The sequence below is a fragment of the Cyphellophora europaea genome (genome assembly GCF_000365145.1).
Source record: "Cyphellophora europaea CBS 101466 unplaced genomic scaffold supercont1.17, whole genome shotgun sequence".
Lineage (NCBI taxonomy): Eukaryota > Fungi > Ascomycota > Eurotiomycetes > Chaetothyriales > Cyphellophoraceae > Cyphellophora > Cyphellophora europaea.
This window is the reverse complement of record NW_008481805.1, coordinates 117,824-139,372: the sequence shown is the minus strand read 5'-3', so window position 1 is coordinate 139,372 and position 21,549 is coordinate 117,824. Positions and strand designations below refer to the sequence as shown.

Genomic DNA, 21,549 nt, shown 5'->3' with positions numbered 1-21,549 from the left:
CGAGTGTGAATACCGCACAGTATGGGAGAAGAGACGATGAAGGACACGATCATTTGAACTCCACAATGCTGGAGGGTAGGGATGAAGTGAGGAGAACATCAGAACGTCAACGGTTACGAGTACGCAACCCCAGTCTGGCTCTAATTCTATACATTAAATATAAGTGTATGTAACTCCTAAATCCATTAACCACAGTAGTGCAGCCACATGGCCTTGCTTCTAGAACTCCCCGTTGAACATTCTACTTTCGTTTGCAGAGGTCCAAGTATTGATCGAGTCTAAAAGTCCTGACGAGCATTCTTACTCCGTTTGCGCAACGCTGAGCCGTATTTGAATAAGAGGAATGGGATCGGGATGAAAGCAATTGAGAGGAAGCCAAGAAGAGAGCTGGCCCAATCAACACCAAGTTTGTTGTACATGGCTGTTGCGAACAGCGGGAATCCAGCACCGAAAGAAGATCGGACGAGGTCGTTGCCAGCCAGAACACTGGCAGCATAGGCCGGATAAGCATCACCGAGATAGTTCAACACCGAATTGAAGAGTAAGAAGGCGCCTATGGAGAACCACGCTGTGCCGATGATGGGCACGATCCAGTGAACCGTCTCGCGCGCGGACCACCCGAACCAGAAGAGACAAATCGGAATTGCGAAAGCTCCAACAAAGGCAGGCGGTAGGCGCCACTCGGGCTGCAGCTCACCGTTTTCGTCGAACTTGGGCTCTGTGTATTTGTGGAAGTACCATAGAAATGGCGGCAGCACCACAAAAACACCGACCAGGATGCCGAGGAATGCAAGACCTTCGGTTCCAAGCGAGAAGCCGTAGATCTCGACAAAGACAATGGGGAAAGACTCGAACCAGATGTAAAGCAGCCCGTAGATGAGGGCAATGTACATGTTGAGTGCGAAACAGATTGGTTCCAAGAACCCTAGTGTGAATGGTCGTACAAGGACCATCTTGATAATTTCGCCCCTTGTCATTGTCTCACCGACAAGTTCGGGCTCGCAGATGAGTTTGTCGTTACCGGTAAGTTTGCGGAGTCGGCGAGTGCGACGATAGAGGATGTTGGCGCTGGATGTCTCTGGCATGGTGAAAAATAGAAGAACGAGACAGAACCCGGACAGCCACATCAACTCCCAAATGGTCCAAGTCCAGCCTTTTGCCTCTGCGGCAAAGCCACCAACTAGCGGACCCATAGTAGGACCAAGGACAGCTCCAATGCCCCAAACTGCAATACCGTAGGTGCGCTTAGCAGGCGAGTACATGTCAGCGATGGAGGCACCGCCCGTGGCCAGTGATGGACTTCCGATAAAGCCAGTGATGAATCGAAAGGCGAGCAACATGCCAAAATTTGTCGCCAATGCCGTTGGCACTTGCAGTACAACGAATAGTGCTAGTGTAGTCATGTAGATAGGATTGCGACCAATTTGTGGAATTTCTGACATCGGCGACCAAAGCATAGGGCCTGTCGCGTAACCGAGCACAAACAGTGTCAGTCCAAGTGTCGCTGCAACTTGACTGACACCGAAAACGCGCACAACATCCATGATGCCGGCTGAATATATTGCTGAACCGATGTAGACGGAGAAGGTAAGGAAGCAAATGCAGAAGGTTGCGTAGAACTTTCTTGGTCGAGACCAGTTCATGGGATTCTGTTGGCGTTAGCGACAACCAGATCATGGCAGAGCTCTCTTACGTCTAGGTCATCAGGTCCATACCAGTCAACTACATGACCGTCTCGGCCCCGTTCTGGATCTACTGGTCGCCCGCTAGGAACATTGACCAGCGCGTTGGGGTCGTGGAGAGTTGAACTCGAACTGCTGGGAGAGTCGCTTTCAGGATTGACGTCTTTCTCGGTCGAAGGTGCCCGGTCACTGCGCGTAGTGCCAGTCCGTGCTAGATTGCCCGACTTCTCAGGGTTGATATATTTCTCGATGAGCGAAGGATCACGCTCTTCAGCATACTTCAGAAACCTGCTGCCGCTGACAAGGCGAACGATCTGGCCGGCAGTGGTATCAATGAAGAAGCCTGACATGATGGCTAAGAGTTGGCTGAGAATGCTCGCAGAGTTGAGCGCAAAAACAAGTACGACGTCGATACAAATAGAGGTAGTTCGGCCATCGGGGCAGCCGGCTAAGTTTGAAGAACGTCATGTCAAAAATTCGGCGCGACCTGTGCCAAGCCATCGATATTTGCTGCCGGTGACAGCGACGACTCTGTAGGATACAACAAGTGATCGTGTCGAACGGGTCGCAACGGTGGTGGGGGTTCGGCGAAAGAACGATACGAGTGTGGAAAGAGGCAAAAAAGTCGATGACGATGTGGAATCAAGCTTATCAAGCTTCGTCTCATGATTGGCGCCGGTGGGCTGTACCTGGCTTCCGAACTCCGCTCGGCTCGATCAGATATTTCCAGCCGAGTCGATCTCGGCATTGTTTGATGATTCCATCCTAATTGCTGGCTCCAGCTGACTGAGCAGCAGCCGCTCACTCCTTGGTGCGCAGAAGCGCACGGAACGCTGTGTGCTCCGGTTCGTACACGTGCCACATCGTTCGCAATCATGTTTCACTCTTCGGCGGAGTCAAGGTTGGCCATTGTTTTCTGGTTCGACTTCCATAATAGTAAAGCGAAAAGTAGTCCGTATAGGCCATTATATACGAATAACTGGGAGCCTATGGCTTGTACCTTATGCTCTACAGGCACCCTTTGCCTTGGTCGATGCTGAGTCCTTCTGTCACCGAAGCCCGAATTCGCATGAGTGAGGAATAGGTTCTGCGAGAGCATGCGAGCCCTCGGCAGACTGAGCATGAAGCACGTTTGCTATCTGTCTGAAGTGCACATCACAGGTCCGCTTGGGACACTGGGTCTGCAACGCAGTTATTGTGTTTAATCTTGCCATATCAGTCCTCAAGGGCCACGGTCTGTCGGAACACTTCCGCGTATGTCCAGATTCGGCAATATTCCAGTTCTGGTAACAGAGCTCTATTGGTCAGGGTCGGATGGTAGTGCTGCCGGCCAACGTGCCACATAAGCGCTGCAGTGTTTATTGAAGGGGGTTTCAAAAAGAGTTCACATTGCTGCAGTCAAGACACCGGAGACCAGCAAAGATGGATGCAGAAGTCAAGTCGATGCGTGTACGTCTGGAGCCGACCGCCAGCGAAAGCGCCGCAGGCCCTACACATCTTGAACTCCTGTACCAAAAGCCGCCAGGTACTTCCACTGAAATGCCAACAATACTCATGCTTCCTTTCTGGGGCGGTTCAGCATCAACGTACCGGCCTGTACTGGCCACTATGGCCTCGGAATTGCCGAGCAGTATCTCGCTTGCGGTATCATACCGTGGCACAGGAGGCTCCGCGCCGCCCGACCCAGACAGCCCTGATCAGCACAGCGTACCTGCCTTGGCGAACGATGTAGTGAAGCTAATGCAGGCTGATCAAATTCAAGAGCTCATTCCGTCCAAGAGACTTGTCATCTGCGCACACAGCATGTCAGCAAAAGTTACCGTGCAGCTCTTGCGGAAACTCGAGATATCAAATGCTCGCTTTGGTATAGAGGGCATCGTATTCCTTGCTCCTGCGCCACCAGGACCTTTCGAGCTGTCATCTGACATGCGAGAGCAACAACTAACGGCATATCAGAGTCGTGAGAGTGCGGAATGGGTGCTGCGCAACGTCCTTACCACTGGTAAGCTTAATGCCGAGCAGTACAGGACACTGGCGGAAAACTGTTTCAATATGAGCCCAGGTGCGAAAAGAGGTTGGATCGAGCGTGGAATGCAGTGGTCCTGCTTGGACACTTTAGCTGCCCTGAGAACTAAACCCAAGGTACGTATCCTCGTGGGCAGTAACGATCTCGTGGAGCCAGTGGAGCGGGTGAAGACCGAAACACTGGAGATACTCCGGATGCAAGGCTTCGATGTGGAAGTGCAGATGGTGGAGGGGTCTGGGCATCTTCTGCCAGTAGAAGCACCGGGAGCGGTTGTACAGGAAGTCAAGAACATGGTTGAAGGTAAATAGCACTGTCGTCATGGTATCATTTATTCATTCTTGTTGTCGCCGCGGAAGACTTGTCCCTCTCAAGTAAGCCGTCCACGACAGGATTGGATAATGCAAGATGCGACGGGGCTAGACAACGCTCATGGTCCGGCAACAGTGATACTCGCAGAACCGCTGCTCTGGTAACCCTCGGTCGCGACAATCATGTAGTCGTGGTTACCCATAGGCATACCATGCGAGGCCCAGGCATCAAAGTGGTTGCTACTAGTGACGGTTCCACCCACGCGGTGCTGAGTGCGCACAGACCAGTACTGGGTGAATGTCTGAGTTCCATCGATAGATGGAGCATTGACGCGAGTACTGGTGTAAATGTTGTAGGTGCCACCGTCAGACTCCACAGTACCCTTGAACTCGCCGCCGCTGGATGGGTCATAGGTGCCAAAGGACTCAACGATGTAGTACTCAATCAGAGGGCTGCGAGTCCAGCCGTAGATGGCGAGGTAGCTGTTGCCATTTGGGTTGTATTCGCCAGAGTATTCGATATTGCTATAAAGATCAGCAGGAGCGCATAGCGTCAACGCGTGGTGAGCTTACCGAGGGCCTCCAGTGCTCCAACCCTTTCCACCAACCCAGTTGCCCTGGTTTCCAGACCATTCGACGCTGTACGAACCGCCATCGCCGTTGGTGTAGGTCACCGCAGCTTGACCGTCGGTCCAGAATGAGTAGTAGAAGCCATTATGGGTACCGGTGGAGCTAGGTGTGCCTCCCTGCCGGACAGCTAACTCGGCAACAGGGCTGGCTATTGCGCCGCTGATGGCCAATAAGGCAGCAGAGAGGGCTGCTGTGAAGTGCATATTGAAGCAAAAGCGTGATGATGAAGCAGTTGTCGTTTCGTGGACACAAAGGGCATACTTATACTTCGCTGCTAATACCCTCGTCATCGACCAACCCGGCTAAAAGCGTGGTCATGTCACACAACATCACTGGTCGTTCGCTCCTGTGTAGAGCTGTCCCCAGGTATTCCCTGGTGAGGCACCAGGAACAAAGCAGGCTGAATTGAGGAAAACTGTCGATCATACCACAAAATGGGGTGGTCGTAGAAGCCCTGCCGGTTGAGTTCATGGTCTTGGGCGCAGTGATGATCCTATCGAAGAGCATTAAGTCACCTGATTGGCGACAGGAGATCAACGGTGTTTGGGATTTGGGTGGGCCTCCAGATCATTGGGTCGGACCGCCAAGATTAGTGAAACGAAGCCTTGTCTTGCGGAGATACCAAGCCCATCGAAACGCGGCAATCAAGTCCGGAGGAGTTCAGAGTGTTTGGCTGAACGACTTGGATCGGGAGGAACAGCTCTATCGTTGGTATCCTCTCAGGGCCAAGCGCTAGGGAGTCTGGTCCGACATTCGTGGAGGTGAAGTAGTCGAGTTCACATTCTCAGCAAAGCCCGGATGGGACTTATTAAAAGGTCAATTCTCTAGCCTCGTCGGGCAACGTATCAACTCGCCCTACTGAGGGCAAGGTTCAAAAATAGCGCATCAGGGAGATGCAGCGTACGACCAAGAGCTCATTCCGGGAGGCCTCGTGCATGAGAACACTGCACGCAAATGCGGCATACCCTTGCAGTCTCAAAACCCTCCGAGTAGTACTGGCGTCGTTTGAGCGATATCTAGCAGCGGTTACCCCATCTGAGCTCACGCATCGTACACGTCATCGAACTTCTCCTCCTTCTCGATAATCGGCGGCGGCTTCTCGATCTTTTGACGGAAGATGTGACGCTTGATGAAGTACGGCAGCCATACCTTCGTCTCGTACGAAAGGAAGCTCTTAGTTGGCACAGAGAATACCTCTGTGACTAATTAGCGGGTGGGTTGATTTGGGGACGATTAACTGACGATCAATTTCCTCCAGAGTGAGCTGCTTGGTCTCGCGAACGAAGCAGAATATCATGCACCAGGCGATAAGATTGAGGCCAGCATAAAAGCCGACTGTATCCAAGTTAGCTAGGTGAGTAACAGTGGAGGTTGACAGAGCTTACAGGCGCCTGTTGGAGTCATCACCGTCTTCATACGTGGGAAAGTGAGACTGAGGACACCAGCTATGTTTCGTTAGCCAGAATCATCAGATGTTAGAGGCGCATTACCGAAGGTGTTGTTGATGCACACAGCCCACGCCATACCCTGCTCACGCTGGATGGTAGGGAAGACCTCGGCAGAATATTGAAAAGCAACTGGACCCTCGCCCAAAGAGTAGGCGATAGTGAAGAGGTAAATGAAGCTAGTCTGTCAGTATGTGCAGTATTGACAGGATCTAGAACCTTACAGAACGACGGGCCCAATCTGCTCACCTCGACTGCCATCAGTCTTCAAAAGGGAAAGACCGGCAGCCAAGAGAAAGACACACATCAAGGGAAAGGTCTACACGGTCAGTAATCTAGTCAAAAAGGGCGTGTCGGCAGCTCACAGCCAAAGTCAGGGTCCTTCGACCCTTGGTATCGATCAGGAACAGGGTGGGTATTGTAGCCACAACCTGAATTGCGCCATAGCCCAAGGATGCATACAAAGCTTGGGTAGATGTGTAGCCGACTTCCTCGAAAATTGTTGAACTGTAGAATGAGATGACTTCAACAGTCAGCGCGGCAAGTCGCAAACGGGCATAACTCACTATTGATACCACACATTTGTTGTGCAAGCATGACGGTCGATGCACCATAGTTGGAACGACGAATTCTAGGGACGGCAAAGCAGTCCCACAAACGAGCGAAATAGCCCGCACCCCGCGCCTCGCGCAGTTCCACCTCGTAGATGACCCACGAGTAGTAGAAGTCTCTAGCAGCAATGATAGGATGAGCTCGTAGACGTTGCATCGATCTAAACCCTTTGGCAAGTTTCCCGTGCTTCATGAGCCATCGCGGTGATTCGGGGCAGAAGAAGATGCCGACACCGAGAATGAAGGAGGGAATAAAAGCCGAGCCAAGCTGGAGACGCCAGGAAATGTCTCCAGTGTCTTTGACGATGACGTTGGCCGCAAATCCCAGGAAGATCCCTGACAATTAGCAAACGTCTCGTCTGACGGGATGATACTTACCAGCCACCACCCAAAGCTGCCAGAACATTACCAAAGCACCACGAACTCTCGCTGGTGCCATCTCGGCGGAGTAGATTGGAACAGTGGCGTTCTTAGCACCAATACCTGTTACCGCATCAGCAACTTACATTGACCTCTATGCGCATGACAGTACCAATTCCCATGACAAACCTTGCTGCAAACAACCCTTGCCACGACTTTGCAAACGCAGAGCCGATGGGAGTAGCAGTGAGACAGCAAGCAGTGATGAAGATTTCGCCTCTTCGGCCAAAGTAGTGGTTTAACGGATCGACGATGAAGGCGCCGCTACCAAGTGTTAGAAATGCACTCAATTCGTTGGTAAACTCACATGAGCCCAGCAGTCAAGAAGATGATGGCGTTCACAACACCAACAATCCACTCGTCTTTTCCTTCGCCATCAATACCGAATTCTTGAGGGAACGACAAATTCGCGCCATTGGATCCAGTCTGATCCCAACCTTGCGTAGCGGCTCCCACGGCGCAGAGCGCGATCGAGTACCAAAGCATGAAGGGACCGTGCCATTTGTGATCCCTCTCGTAGGCGAGAGCAGCGCGTTCCTGCTCATCAAGCTCGGTCACCATTTCGAATCTGTCCGGGCTTCGTGCAACAAGCGCGGCACGTGCGAACAGATTTGCGTGTTCGGCCATATCGTTTGCTTCTGCGAATGCGCGGGCTGTCGCAGCGACCTCCAAAGGAGAGCCACGCTGGGGATACTCAGCTATGTCATATGAAGTGAGGAAAGTCTCACCTTGAGGGGATTCTCAACGACGTTGAGAGCGACGGACTTGCGACGACCACTTGCGTCGACTGATCCGGGGCGTGAGATCTCAGGCGCATGTTTCTCATCATGAGACGAGTCGGCAAAGGCCGTCTGATCTTTCTCTGTCGCCATATCGAATGTGCCGCTGGTAGGCAGAATGAAGCTCTATCAAGATTTTGTTTAGCGGAAAGCAAAGACACGTTTATCCTCAAATCTGGGCGCGTGGATTATATGCTCGGCAGCGCGTCAACATTGCGGGGGCTCCTCATTGAATAGCCCTGCCAAAGCATCCCTTATCTCCAGTCCCTGGTACTCCATAGATATTGGGGATGATAGACATGCTCCGCAGATAATGCAACCAAGGAGCCATGTCAAGGCGAATGAGGACAAGCTTGTCTGACAGCCAAGCCCGGTAGCGGAAATGTAGGCAGTGCTTGGCTACCGCTTAGCTGGGCAGTACTGAAAAGATCGTCATTCGGTCGGACCACTAACACCAGGTCTGGTATCTTGAGGCGTAACGAATGCCCGCCTTTCCCACCCGCTGCAGTTCGTAGTGGGATGAACCCGCCATGTACCTCCACCAAGTATTGCGATGACGTCTTCCATCGAAGTGGCGCATCCCTGATTCAGTAAAGCGAGCTCGGAGGATGGGTGCACAACGATCTTTATGCTGGAGATTTCGCCCTTGTCACGATTCCAGTCGGATGCCGCTACAACCGACGGTCAAAGGGTTGCGCGTGGATTCAGCGCAAGGGTGCTGCTGCCAGGCTATCTGAACTATTCAGTCTCTAGTCCATGTTCTGGAATCTTGAACTGCAGCTGCACACTTGGGCTGCGCCCATGGCCTGAAAGCTCGGCAGCCCAGATCGGAACGGCACGAATAAATCGCTATTGTAACTGTGACCGCGTACTCGTTGAGTAATACAAATCATGACAGGAATTTCGAGTCCAAGTAATCTAGCAGCAACGCGAACACTGAGTTTCCCGAGACCACACCTCTCCTAGGTTTTGATTTTCCAGGGGGTTTGCTTACTGGTGGTCAGCCAACAGGTCTCTTTTGCCGGTTCATTGGAGTGAGCGCATTTCACTCGGGGAGTATGCACCTTTTCCGGAGCTCCGGGCGATTACCGAATCACACAACTCTGTGGGTCGCCTTGTGATGGAGCTGGATCCTCCCGGTTTCGAGAGGTAAGCCGCAGAAAGACACAGATTGCTTTGTCGTATTTGCTTCGCTTCTCGTTTGATCCAGGTGCTGGCGTAGCACCGTCTGTAGAGAGCGAACTGTATCCGCTAGCCGAGATGCCGACCGAATCTACTGTATGGTCCGAGACGCGGGCCACAATATCAGACCACCGGTTTCTGAGGCAAGGCCTAGGACGGAGGAGATCGCCGAGATCTACGAACGTAGCGCAACGCAGCCAGGCACACACCTGGCAGTCGTAGCCCAAACGTGCAGTAATCCATCAGGCCAGCTCAGTTGGAAGGTGTGTATGTATCCAGCGACCGTAGTGGTGTGCAGGTCGCCTCCACGAGTGACTGGGGGAGATCAGTGAGCAAGAGCCAAAGTCGTTGCGATTGGCGAAAAGACTTCCAGCCAGTAATGCGGTAACAAGCAGGCGGCAGGATGGCATCGAGAACGCGTTCAGCTAACATCTTAGCGATTCACAGATTGCGCCACATACTACCTTTTCTGGAAAACTAAATCCCCACGTAATCTAGGAGCGAGACGCTTCGGATTGGTCCAATGGCAGGCAAGCGACAGAGACTCAGAGTTCTGCAGTTGTGTTCCCACGTGTCTGGTCTTATGCCAATGTTGGTGGTCTTGCTGATCCTCTGCCCGGGGATGTGTGGCGACAGCTGGAAAGGAGCCTCAAGTCTGGTCGTCTCCGAATCACAGTGCAGATGATTTCGAGGCCAAGTGCCGGTGACATACAGAGTGTGTCGCCCGCAGCGCATTGTATCGACCTTTGAACGGATGCATTTCTCGGTGTGGGACATGCAGGAAGGTGGGTGATAGAGTCCATCGTATAAGTGTGGCATGCTGTGTAGCTTCCCCGCGCGGCGCGTGTATAGTTCGGCACTTACCCTCACGTCATGCGTTTCGAAGTCACGCATCCGTAGCCCTCAGCAGAAGCTATAAAGAGTGGCACTCGTGGCATTGATGACACTATGTGTAGATACCCCGGGGCTCGAGCTTGTTCGTGACTACAGCACCCAAAATCTGGCAGAGCAAGCCGACGGAAAAATTGTAGTTTGATCTGGCATTTCGTACACTTACCTTGACTTCCTGAAAGCTCACCATGTGAAGCTCTCTTCCGATAGCTCAACATCGTAACCCTGCTTCGAACACCGGACGACCTCCCTTCGAACGTCGTCAGCCATACTACCAGGCCCGCAGACCATCACAAGCGTTTTCTTCCTCTTGACCAATGCCGATCCCAGTGTTGCCGCAATATCCATTCGCTGCCCGTCGGTTTCAAACACACCGCTGTTCGCTTTTGGCTCCGCGTGCGGACTCCCACCTGTAACCCAAAAGCGATATTCCACCTCCGCTCTTCCGGCACCAGTAGCGGTTGGCAGCAGCTCCCGCCGGGCATACTCCAGCAGTCCGCGTTCACGGACGGACCATGCAAGCATCATCCGTTGGCACTTGGGCACGACTTCTTTGCCTATAGCCCCATGCTTCCGCTCCTCTGCAAACTGCTGTACATACGCCGCTGCAAATGTAATGCCGATGCCGCCTGTGATGATCACCACATGCTCAGCATGCTTGAGCAGACTCCGTGTGACGGGGCTATGCCCTCCATACGGGCCTTCTGAAAGAACAGTCGGTGGTGAGTGGTTGGCAAGCGCCCTGTACAGCTTCGCTGTGGTGCCACCATGCGCACGAAAGAGGAAACGAACGTAGAAGCTGTCGATATGAAGAGGCTGACGAATGGCCGTGGTCGTGACAGTTGTACCTTTGTCTGAGTGCTTCTCTTCTGCGGACGAAGTCTCAACGATGCTGCTGTTGGATGAGCCCACTGACAATCGATCGATTCCCCAACCGGTGATGGTAAAGGGATGATTTTCCCAGAAGCGGCCAAGGGAAGGGAAATAGACGAATGTATGCTGGCCTGGAACTGCGCGCCAGCACCGAGCAGGATAGAGCTTCAGGCTGATGATGTTGTCAGTGCCCGGGACGGCTTCGACTTGGCCGTGGCTGGTGCCGCCAAGGAAGCTATAGAAAACAAGTTTTGCCAGACGCACGAGGCGGTCATAGGCCCAGAAGGCAAAGGCCAGGTATAACCAAACTTCGTATCCCCAGTTCTTTTCATAGCGAATGTCAATGTGGTACCAACAGCCAACAAGCGAGACGATCGCAAGAACGATGTGAACAACCAGAAAAACCTCATAAGCCCACTTGCGAAGGGGCAATATCGAAGCGCCCGCCATTAAGCCCATGGCCGTTGTTCCAATGATGCCCCACCACCAATAAGGCTTCTTCGCTTCGTCAGCGAGAGTGTTTTCGTCCATATACAGCGCGTAGTCGGCTGTGTAGATGATCGAGTGGACAATGGCTTGCAGGATAGCAATACGAGCAGCCCAGCGATGGAGGGCTAGAAAGGTGTTCTGACTCCAACCACTGAAGTACAACAGCGGGTTATTGCGTGCGCTGAACAGAATTGCAAGTGCCATGTTGGCAAATGACAAGACTCCGGCTCGATTACCGACGTATGCTGCTATTTCTGCATCACGGGTGGCGAACCATGTGCTGGGTTGGACACTTCGGAAGCGTACGCAGTTGAAGACGATGTTCAGAAGGATGTAGACGGCGAGAACAGAGGACAATGCGCGATTGGGAACATAGCCGATATCCCAGCGTAGAGGCTGGGAGTGTCTCCAACCAAACAGTGCTGGCAGCGAGAAGTAGGAGCGGATGCTGTGGAAGAGTGTGCTTTGACGAGAAGCGCTGACCATGAGCCATAGTCCAGCCAAGACAGGAATGCCGACTGCGAGACTCATTATGATGATACTGTGTTTGGTCAGTATATTGCAGACTCGGGCGGAGCGACATACGAGAACATGACATGATCCTGCTCTGATTTCTCAAACTCCATGATGGTGCCCCGGTCAGAGGTCCAAGACGCTTCATTGGCCAGCATGGTCGAATTTAGCCACTCAGCATCGTCGGCGACCTCCTCTGTTGGCGGATTTGGAGGTTGTGATTCTTTGAGGGTTGGAACTGCAAGACCACCAGCTGCTTTGAGCTGCCAGCACTTCTCTTGCTTGTCTTCAGATACACCTTCGGCGTCGCAATGCGACTTCACACAATAGCTAAAAGTCTCGAGCCACACATCACTGCTAGCATAGCATTCCGGCGAAGTCGTACCCATAGGCCCTTCCATACCCGCCATCCGCTTCTTCATCCCGTGGCCTTCGTGTGACATGTCATCGAACGTGGTGCAGTTCAGGAAGAGGCTCGAGAGTACGTCGGAACACGCCGTGCAGCACCAGGGATGGTACATGTTGATGCCATACCCAATGGTACCATGCTTGACTTCAGCAGCCGCCCATAGGGCCGCAGATGCGAAAGTGAAGATTGAAAGAAGCCTCATATTGGGGGTGGTCGCTGCTTCCAAGATGGTAGACACATGCTACACTACTGAGAGAACAAGGCTAAGTATAAGTGGTCCATGGCTCACCTATGCTTTGAATGACCAAGACTTTGCAAGCCATGCAGCAAGGCTGTCTTCGTTATGCCAGTGGTATGATTGGGTGGGTATGCAGAGTCGAGGCACTAGCCTTGGCATGAGCAAGTTTCGGTGGTGCCGCTAAACGGGCCTTCACAGAGCTTGGTACAATTTCCATGCATGGCGCCGGTCGAATGCGGGTCCAGACTCTGAAAAACGTGCTCAGCATCAACCATATCATGCTCAGAGCATTCCATGTGAACAGTGGTAAAGATCACCGCCCGGACTGGCGGTAAGCGAAGCTTCGGGTAAAGACCTAGAAAGTCTGCAAAGAAGGACCCCATTGGCAGTATCCTCCCAACTGATATGTCGGAGCGAGCAGATTGTTTGCCGAAGTTTGTCGAAGCTGGACGACGGTCAACGTGGAATAGAAGTGGTCGAGGTCATCCCCGCCGCGCAATTCCAATATGTCTTGGCGTGATTCAGCCTTGAGTTTGGTGACAAGGCTGAACATTTCGACCGCGGTTTCGTCACCATGATGGATCCAAAAGACATTTTGACTCTCCTTCTCGATTGACGTTGTTGACCACACCTCCTTCTCGTACTCCTAGTTGCTTTGGTCGATAGTTCTTGATTGCCAGCAAACATGTCTCTGCGAATCTCCGGCCTCAGGAGGCTCTCCTCAGCTCCACGCGCACACCTCTTCACCCGCCGCTCCTTTGCCTCTGTCAACTCCCTTCGGATTGACTTCACCGATCCATTCTCAGGGCCGTCACCTCCTAAGCTACCAAAGGAGGATCAAGAAGTCTTCGAAAACCTGCAGAAACAATCGACCGGAGCTTTCTCTTCTGCTCGAACCCCTCCCAAAATCAACCAGTCCCCGGACTCTACCCCCGCTGAAGCGGATCAAGCTCAGGAGACAGTCGAAGCTCGAGCCGAAGCGCTGGCAGATGCACGAAATGGCGACATGGATGCCAGTACGAGTCAAGGTTTCAAGGATGCGTGGCAAAAGGAGATCGAAGCGCGTGGCAAAGGCGACGAGCTACATCCCAATATGAGGAGGGGATCGAAGCCCGAATTTGAGGGTGATGTCAATCCAAAAACAGGCGAAGTTGGTGGGCCGAAGAATGAGCCGTTGCGATGGGGTGCTGGAGGCGAGTGGACGTACAACGGAAGGACAACAGATTTTTAACTTCAGGCATGCAGCCAGAGCATGTCATCTGCATATAGAAGACCGGATAGAACAACGAAAGAGTTGCTAATGGCATTTGCCTGACCGTCCCATGCTTTGATATTTCTACCTCGTGTAGCCTGGTCAAAATTTACCGAAACCATGCCCATCGCAGCCATCCATGCTCGCCATTCATCATGCATATCTCACGGATGTCATTCATTGCTCGTCGAGGCATCCCATCATCAACGTATTGCTTACTGGGTCTTGACCTCGCCATCTTGCTCGACGTGGATGTGGTCGTTGGTCTGGAGGACGCCCACCTTGTCTTCTGGGAACTCTACCCTGGGACATGTCAGAGGCGCAGGGTAATCGAAACGAACAACTTACGTGAAGCCTTTGATGAGGGTAAACTCATGCTTGATCTCACCACCATCAGACTTAGCCTTGTCCTTAGCCTTGGTGAGCTCCTCGGGGGAGGCGTTCTCCTTGAGCGTGACCTGCTTTTATCAGCTTATTTCGATTGAGCAGTACAACACGTACGTTGTAGAGAGGCATGTTGCGTAGAGGGGTAGTGGAGAAGTTGAATGAATGCTGCCTGGCTCGGTTTGTCCGGTTGCTGGCGCGGAAGAGCAGTCGTGGTGGATGAGCCGTTGCGAGGATAACTTGTCAGCGTGTGACGAGGTGTATGAAGCAGAAGAAGTAGTTTTGATTGCAAGAACGGGGTAAAGTAGATGGCTAGGTGTGGACTGCATTCATCCCACGCTTCTGCCGTGTCTGCCCGGTCACAAGCCTTGAAGCAATGACGCAATGCGTTGGTCTTATCGATAGCTACCCTTGGCCACGGAATACGAAACTCCGAACAATTTTTTGGTGTGTAAACAGAGAGTGATCATGACTCCCCCCTCATCTATTCTCAGCAAGACGAAAGCCTCAGTCGTCTTCCAGCGAAAGTCGGCTTGCCATCTTGCGCGTGTCCACTGTGCGTATCGAGGCATGTGACCACGGGCGCCTCTTCATGCTACCTCCCTGGAGCCTGAGGTCCAACGACGATGCTTAACTCGGATCCAGATTCGCAAGAATACTCGCAGAGGGTGCAAAGAACGTCGTGCCGGTCACTGCAGTCGAATAATCCAGGATTCTGTCATGCAAACCCGGCGGATCACCAATGAACATGCGCTCCAGCATCTTCTCTGTCACCCAGAGCTTGCGCGAGTACCCGATGAAGTACGTGCCGAACTCTCCTTTCGCAGGATTTCCAAATGGCATGTTATCTCGCAAGATGTCGTGCTCATTGCCTTGCTCATCCTCGATGGTGGCAAGCGTCTTGTGCGCCTTCTGTTGATCATCGGGAGCATCGTCTAGCTCAACGTTCTCCAGCTTTGTCCGGCCAATAATGGCTTCTTGCTTCTCGACTGGAAGATTTTTCCAGCCTTTGATATCGTGGAGGTATTTCTGGACGACGATATAGCTGCCCCCAATGGCGTTGGCGTCCTCCCCTGCAATGACGACCGAGTTCGGCACTGCTTGTCCGACTGGATTGGCTGTGCCATCAACGAAGCCGAGAAGATCTCTCACATCGAAGTAGCGGAAGCCAACGGTCTCGTCTACCATCTTCACGGCATCGCCCAATTGCTCCATCAACTGTCGCTCAAATTCAAAGCACAAATCTCTCCTCTCGGCACGAATATGGAACAGTAAGTCTCCTGGCGTTGACACCGCTATATGCTGCTTTCCTTTCACCTCTCGAAACTTATGCAGCTCCGATGGTCTGGGAAGTCCAGTGACGCGATCCCAGGCATCGCTGCCTATGCCAGTCGTGCAAGCAAAGGATGCATTAAGGTCCCGTATAGCTACATTCTTGGCCAGACCGTCAATCCCCGCCAGCGTGGATTTAATCGTGTCGACAGCACCCGGAGAGTCCGTGATTGAGAGCACAAGAAACGTTGCTGAGCATGTCAGCGGTGCGTCAACAGCCTGTGACTCTATCGGGACACGTCGGCTCATCGCTGCTCGTCCTGTATGGAAATGGCTTGCGTGCGAGGACCTTGTGGCTGCGCGCGACAACGCTTCTGCTCTGGGCAATGACAAACCACGATTCGCAGGACGTTGCGATGTGAAAAGTGCTGATCTGATCACAGGATTAACACGCGGTGGTCTCATCGGCGGACAGATCGTCAGCATGCAGCCTGGAGACGATGGAATGAAATCAGAACTGTATTGCGTGATAGACTTTGCAAGATCCTTGATCAGGTGAGCACTTGACATGACTTTCGCTTCACAGTTTCGGAACGCGTAGTCGCTGTCTGTTGAGGTAAGCTACTTGCATAAGAAGCCCCCCTCCCGGTTGCCAAGACCCGGTGCTTGTCCAATCATGCTTCGAGCATTATCGAGCTGTTTGTCTATCTGCGGTCTCGTACGAAGCATCGCAGCAAACTCTCCTGTATTAGGGACATTGTCGTTGTGATTCCTCACAACGAACTGGTAACTCTAGTTTAGCAATTGCGACCTAAGTCGCCATCTGCGCATTTGGCTTGGAAATATCATACTACGGAATCGCTCATGCCGAGCACTTCGCGCTGCGTTACGACTCCCACCTCTGAAGCCGATGGTCTAGCCATGCGGAACGATTCTGCAATCTCGCGGGCTACAGCCTGGATTCGAAAAATTATGACGACGTTGTGGTGGTTGAAGCGATGGCTCAAACCCGCAACCCCGTGTCCCAGCAGGACGTTTCGAACCGAGGGACACGTCCTGCTGAACCTAGCAAATTGGCTAATTCTAAGACGAATCCGACGTGTGGGGGATTGATGCCGTAGTTCATCTCGAAATGCGTCTTTGGACGAACTTATGCTAATATCGTCTTACGCGAAGCAAAAGCTCCTCCAAGAACCCTGCGCAACCAGGATCGTGCTGCGCAAAGTCGTTACAGTTCACTGACGACGTTTCAGATCGCCTAGCAGCGTCTCCTTTCTAACACTGCGTTTCCTTAACGCATCTAATCTAATTACTAAGTTGGTGTTCCACGTCGGCAATCGGGAAACCGAACTTCGCTGTTGGGGCTCAGACTGCAGGCGTCTCAAGTTAGCTCGCTTCGAGCTCCAACCCGTCACGACCTGTTCCTTTCGCTCTCGAATTGATCTAAGCTCAAATCTTGACAGGCATGCCAAACGTTGCTGAGCCGCAGCCTTGGGTCTGAGCGGCAAAGCCTCCTCGATGTCTGCATTGACCATCAGTATAAATGGAGTGCCTTTCCGGATAGCGATTCAGATACCTTCTCCCTACATCACGCTCATTACGCGAGGCTGGACCTTCGCTCTTCTATTCAATCTTGTCTCCGTTCACTGTCTTGTCACTTTCCAGCAACTCTCACAATGCATACCAGGATCATTCTCGCTCTCCTTCCTCTCCTCGTCCTCTCGACTCCCATCCGCCGCCAGAACAACTTGCAGCCTTTCACCGGCGCACTTGGCGGCGAAGCAGCTACTCCAATTGAAGATTCTGGCAATGCCAATCGCCCCTTCCAAGTCGGTCAGGACACCTTTGTGAATATTGGAGCTGCCCTGCAACGTTCTTGCGACCAGCAATTCAATCGGTACTTGCGCCCGGTTCTGGCTCTCTTTGATTTCTAACTCAAAGCAGTTGTGCCAACCTGGCGAACGGTGGTGATCAGACATTGAGTGTCGCCGATTGTCAGGCTCAGAAAGGTATGGCTTCCACAAGCTTGGGCATGATCTTTATTGACGTCCTCAGACCAATGCTCCGCTGCTGATGCCGGTGCTGGTGCTGGTAGCGCGAGTAGCACGAGCAATGCTGCCAACAACGGAGCTGCAAACAACGCAGCTGGTGCAGGTGCAGGTGCTGGCAATTCCGCGAGCGGTGTGACTTGCGGATGAGTTGCCCTGATCAGCTTCACAACCTCCAAACAGCTCTTTCAGTGGTGTCAAGTCCAGGCTTTTGAAATGATTATTGAGCGACAAATGACAGCATTCGTTGGATACCAGCTCCTAGTATCAGTATTCAGACCATGGTGATCATTATCAACCCACTAACACTTCTCATGGCGTAAGCACAACCAGCTTACCCACGCCCCTGTTCTTCTCTGCGCTTTCAAAAGCCTTCTCAACTTGGTCTAGATTGAAAGTTCCTACAACTTCACAGCCAGCTTCCTTACCCAGCTTCAACACACGACTTTCGGCCAATTTGATCGGTCCTCGCACATCCTCTCCCTCTGTCATACATGAACTGTCCGCGAATTGTCAGATTCTTGAACATCGCTGTGATGTACGGGACCGCGATGGTGTTGCTCACCACCCCCATCAGACTGGCTCTTCGATACGGATGCAAGGCGTTGAAGCAGCTGGTGAAATGCGTGCTCTCATTCGCATGCACCGGACTAATGTCCAGGTAGGCATCGACCACGCCGAAGCTTTGGAGCATTGCCGTGTCTCGGTTCACGTCACCCACCATGGGCGCCACGCACACCCACCCTGCCCCCAGGAAACCTTGCCTGCAGCTTCCACAGTGCCTCCTCATTTCGGCCCGTAGTAACGACTTTGGCGCCCATCGCCAATGCCACACCCACGCCTGCTCCAGAGCGTGCGCCTGTCGCGAGTGCCACAATGATTGTCTCACCGGCGTGTAAACATAGGCCGCGCATGCCTCCGTATGTGATGAGCTGCACAAGCTGATAGACCAGCCCCAGAATCGAATGTCCCATCTGACGGCACAGCACGTCTTCGTGAAGCGCGCACGCATTCTCGAGTGGCACCCTGCGCATATTCGGCGAAGCCAGCAGTCGGCCGGTTGTCGGCCATGAACTTCTTGGAGGATGGCGAGGGCCCGTCAGACATGTCCCAAAGCAGCTGAACGTCCGGGTCGTAGTGGCGCAAACAGAGGAGTCTACAAGCACGAGTTGGCCAATGGAGAGGGAAGTGGTGTCGGGTCCTGTAGCGTGCACACGGCCGACGACCTCGCCGCCAGGAATGAATGGCGCGAGCCAGGTGAACGGGCTTTGGCTCGAGAGTGTGAAGGGGATGTCGAGTCCGCAGTGTACGGTGAGGACACGGACGACTAGGCTGCCTAGGGTGACGTTGGGGGTGTCGATCTCTTTCATGGTGAGACCCCGGCAATTCGAGCCTTAATATTGGTGGTAGATTGGACTTGTCGGTAATGCTAGATTTATTGGATACTTGATTTCCGCAGCGCCTTTGAACGAGAGAATGAGGTATGAACTGTGAGCGGACATGTCTACAGATGGCTCTTACGAGGCAGCACCGCTGAGTCTCCCTTTCACTCAAGTTGGCAGCTCCGATAGCCGCTAGTCGACATCACGACGTCTTGACAGTTTCATTGTGCTAGACAAGCCAAGAATGTTTTGGCAACAGATCGAGCTCCTGGCCGTCATGGTTCGGTATGGTATTTCACCGTATCAGCAAGCCGGGTGAGGGCGAGCATAAAAATCAAGTCCTCTGTCGAAGAGAAGGGTGAACGTATCGACACAATGAGCATATGAGGTAGAGTAGGTACAGCGAGGTAGTGCAGTTTTGAGTACTTGGCTCTCGAAGCACTATCAGGCGGTTCGTACTCACACTCTATCGATATGAGGACTGGGCGGAGAATCGTTGGATTTGTACACAAGGATCCAAAGGGAATCAGTGGGGTCCACGAGCGGAACCGCCAGCGGAAGCTCCTTAGTCTGTGTACATGTACTCTACTGCGACTCCGCTCTCCGAATGGCCAAGACAGGCGCAAGGTGGATGAGTAAGCATCTGACAGGGATTGTACGGAGACGGCTCGCAGAAAGTCCCCACCCTGACGACTACATCTCAGTCCTTTCCCGCCTTACCCTCTTTCGTACTGTTCCTTCTGCCAGAATACCAGATCTTTTTTCGAGTAACCGAATAAGCATGCCCTCCGTGACAGTCACGAGAACACAGTCTGTGGGTACCACGAAAACAATCCGCAAGCGAAAGCCCCATACGAAATCGAGGAGGGGATGTGGAAACTGTAAACTCCGGCGCGTCAAGGTGAGGATAATTACATATGCACCATCTTCGGCCGAAACTAATAAGGTCAGTGTGACGAAGGAAAGCCCACTTGCAAGCGATGCCTGACGTTTGGGGTGTCATGTAGCTGTACGTTCCTAGCCTGAGGAGGAGCACACCGCTAGCCCGGAGATAATGCCCCCAGGTGGCATGCTGAGGGTAGTCCATGCTGGATATTCATGGACCAGACATCGCCAGGATCCCCGCTGACAGCAAATCCCTTGCAGATGATGGCAAGCCTGAGCTCGAGCCGTCGATGGAGAGCACTTTCAGCATCCATGTTCCCGTCAACACCAGCTTGAACGAGCAAGTGCTGAGCTTTGTCACTTCGCCTGACCCAGCAACAAGCGAATCTCAGTCGACAGAAGATGCCGAGTTCGACACGGACGACTGGCAGACTCTAGAGCGTTTCAAGAACCGCACGGTCTTCTCCATTGGTTCTACCTCAAGCCAATTTCTTTATCAAAGGGAAATACCACGTCTGGCGAAGGAACACAGTGTCTTGATGCACCTCACGCTCACACTGACGCTGATGCAAGATCGCTTCTTCGAGGATGTCAGATTGGAGGAGCCAAGTAAGCAGACGGAAGCGGAGGCCTACCACTGGTATCAGGGGTATGACAGCAGCATCTTGAGCGTCGTGCATGCCATACTGACCACGCCAGGACCGTCATATTCAATACGCAGCTCCGCCAGCTACACTCTCCAATGAATAGCGACGAGCGCGACGCCCTCTGGGGCAGTGCCGTGATGCTAGGGTGCATTGCCTTCTTCTGCATCGAAGGCGAAACTCCACAAGAAGTATGGCCGCTCAAACCGCCGGGCCCACTCGATCTCGACTGGCTGAAGATCTCTGATGGCAAGAAAGAGGTCTGGCGCGTTGCGAACCCGCTACGGCCAGATTCCTGCTTCTCGTCACTCGCCGATGAACAAGTCGCCATGGTGGCCTCTGCCCTTGGCGAGGCGCCCATCATGGAGGGCTTCAAGGAACTCTGGGATATGCATCCGTACAAGCGCGCGGCTGGCGTCATCGGAGAATTGATGAGCTTGGAGGTCACCAGGCGGACGTTTCTACATTTCCTGACGTTCATCGCGTACGTGGAGGGCGATTTTGGCCGAGCACTTGGCCAGCGAGATCCGAAGGCTCTGCTGCTGCTAGGCATGTGGTATGCCAAGGTGGCGAGGTATAAGCAGTGGTGGCCATTGCGGCGGGCGGTGCTGGAGGGTCAGGCGATTGCCTTGTACCTGGAGCAGAATCATCCAGAATTTGTGCAGGGTCCGGCGAGGCATATGCACGACTTTGTGAGACGAGGTACTGGGCTGGAAAAGGACTGGGGCTGGAGGGATTTTGCGAGGGAGGCTGGTATGGGGAACATTGGAGACGTCGTGGGCACGTGTCGAGAGAGATTTGGATCCGGGTACTATGCTCCAGCGTGAGGTGAATCACACACATGAGGCTGAACATCAAATCGACGTCTTCGGGTCGCAGGCGGCATTGTTGGATCATGGCCAGCATTTTGCCATGGGACACTCTGAGTCGCAAAAATGGGTTGAAAGTCCCGCACCTCGTGTCCCATGAACGACCGCTCAGGAAGGGCCAGTCTCGTCATATCGAATGGCGGCAACAGCAACCAAAGTTGTTTATCGCAAGGTAGAGGGATCTTGCTCGGGATGCTCAGCATATGTTTGCTCCCCGTACCCGCCGGTCGCCGCAATCAATTCTATGAAGAGCTTGCCACGCCACACTCGAATCAAGCTCGTGCCAGCCAAAGGTGGTACTCGCACTAGGAGAGCTT

At 53.0% G+C, this 21,549-nt stretch overlaps 11 protein-coding genes across 11 annotated transcripts; 4 read left to right on the top strand and 7 right to left on the bottom strand.

The window, feature by feature from the left end:
• Positions 1-278: 278 nt before the first annotated feature.
• HMPREF1541_11144 (uncharacterized protein) lies at positions 279-2,032 on the bottom strand (the record flags this gene model as incomplete). The annotated part of the gene is made up of 2 exons (XM_008715813.1): positions 279-1,649; positions 1,694-2,032. 2 exons carry the CDS (start codon positions 2,030-2,032, stop codon positions 279-281), a joined length of 1,710 nt encoding a protein of 569 aa, XP_008714035.1.
• Positions 2,033-3,104: 1,072 nt separating this feature from the next.
• HMPREF1541_11143 (uncharacterized protein) lies at positions 3,105-4,016 on the top strand (the record flags this gene model as incomplete). Its single annotated transcript, XM_008715812.1, has 1 exon — positions 3,105-4,016. One exon carries the CDS (start codon positions 3,105-3,107, stop codon positions 4,014-4,016), a length of 912 nt encoding a protein of 303 aa, XP_008714034.1.
• A 119-nt stretch (positions 4,017-4,135) lies between these two features.
• Positions 4,136-4,849, bottom strand: HMPREF1541_11142 (uncharacterized protein; the record flags this gene model as incomplete). The annotated part of the gene is made up of 2 exons (XM_008715811.1): positions 4,136-4,541; positions 4,590-4,849. 2 exons carry the CDS (start codon positions 4,847-4,849, stop codon positions 4,136-4,138), a joined length of 666 nt encoding a protein of 221 aa, XP_008714033.1.
• Positions 4,850-5,687: 838 nt separating this feature from the next.
• HMPREF1541_11141 (uncharacterized protein) lies at positions 5,688-7,994 on the bottom strand (the record flags this gene model as incomplete). Its single annotated transcript, XM_008715810.1, has 11 exons — positions 5,688-5,842; positions 5,889-5,981; positions 6,032-6,091; positions 6,137-6,270; positions 6,316-6,410; positions 6,457-6,614; positions 6,658-7,038; positions 7,081-7,185; positions 7,235-7,386; positions 7,430-7,806; positions 7,851-7,994. 11 exons carry the CDS (start codon positions 7,992-7,994, stop codon positions 5,688-5,690), a joined length of 1,854 nt encoding a protein of 617 aa, XP_008714032.1.
• Positions 7,995-10,157: 2,163 nt separating this feature from the next.
• Positions 10,158-12,460, bottom strand: HMPREF1541_11140 (uncharacterized protein; the record flags this gene model as incomplete). The annotated part of the gene is made up of 2 exons (XM_008715809.1): positions 10,158-11,877; positions 11,922-12,460. 2 exons carry the CDS (start codon positions 12,458-12,460, stop codon positions 10,158-10,160), a joined length of 2,259 nt encoding a protein of 752 aa, XP_008714031.1.
• A 721-nt stretch (positions 12,461-13,181) lies between these two features.
• Positions 13,182-13,727, top strand: HMPREF1541_11139 (uncharacterized protein; the record flags this gene model as incomplete). The annotated part of the gene is made up of 1 exon (XM_008715808.1): positions 13,182-13,727. The coding sequence occupies one exon, from the start codon at positions 13,182-13,184 to the stop codon at positions 13,725-13,727; it is 546 nt and encodes a 181-aa protein (XP_008714030.1).
• A 236-nt stretch (positions 13,728-13,963) lies between these two features.
• Positions 13,964-14,264, bottom strand: HMPREF1541_11138 (uncharacterized protein; the record flags this gene model as incomplete). The annotated part of the gene is made up of 3 exons (XM_008715807.1): positions 13,964-14,051; positions 14,097-14,206; positions 14,250-14,264. 3 exons carry the CDS (start codon positions 14,262-14,264, stop codon positions 13,964-13,966), a joined length of 213 nt encoding a protein of 70 aa, XP_008714029.1.
• Positions 14,265-14,762: 498 nt separating this feature from the next.
• On the bottom strand, positions 14,763-15,713 carry HMPREF1541_11137 (uncharacterized protein; the record flags this gene model as incomplete). Its single annotated transcript, XM_008715806.1, has 1 exon — positions 14,763-15,713. One exon carries the CDS (start codon positions 15,711-15,713, stop codon positions 14,763-14,765), a length of 951 nt encoding a protein of 316 aa, XP_008714028.1.
• A 1,367-nt stretch (positions 15,714-17,080) lies between these two features.
• HMPREF1541_11136 (uncharacterized protein) lies at positions 17,081-17,478 on the top strand (the record flags this gene model as incomplete). Its single annotated transcript, XM_008715805.1, has 2 exons — positions 17,081-17,301; positions 17,349-17,478. 2 exons carry the CDS (start codon positions 17,081-17,083, stop codon positions 17,476-17,478), a joined length of 351 nt encoding a protein of 116 aa, XP_008714027.1.
• Positions 17,479-18,165: 687 nt separating this feature from the next.
• On the bottom strand, positions 18,166-18,822 carry HMPREF1541_11135 (uncharacterized protein; the record flags this gene model as incomplete). The annotated part of the gene is made up of 1 exon (XM_008715804.1): positions 18,166-18,822. One exon carries the CDS (start codon positions 18,820-18,822, stop codon positions 18,166-18,168), a length of 657 nt encoding a protein of 218 aa, XP_008714026.1.
• A 1,097-nt stretch (positions 18,823-19,919) lies between these two features.
• Positions 19,920-21,190, top strand: HMPREF1541_11134 (uncharacterized protein; the record flags this gene model as incomplete). Its single annotated transcript, XM_008715803.1, has 2 exons — positions 19,920-20,368; positions 20,419-21,190. The coding sequence occupies 2 exons, from the start codon at positions 19,920-19,922 to the stop codon at positions 21,188-21,190; spliced, it is 1,221 nt and encodes a 406-aa protein (XP_008714025.1).
• Between the last annotated feature and the right edge of the window lie 359 nt (positions 21,191-21,549).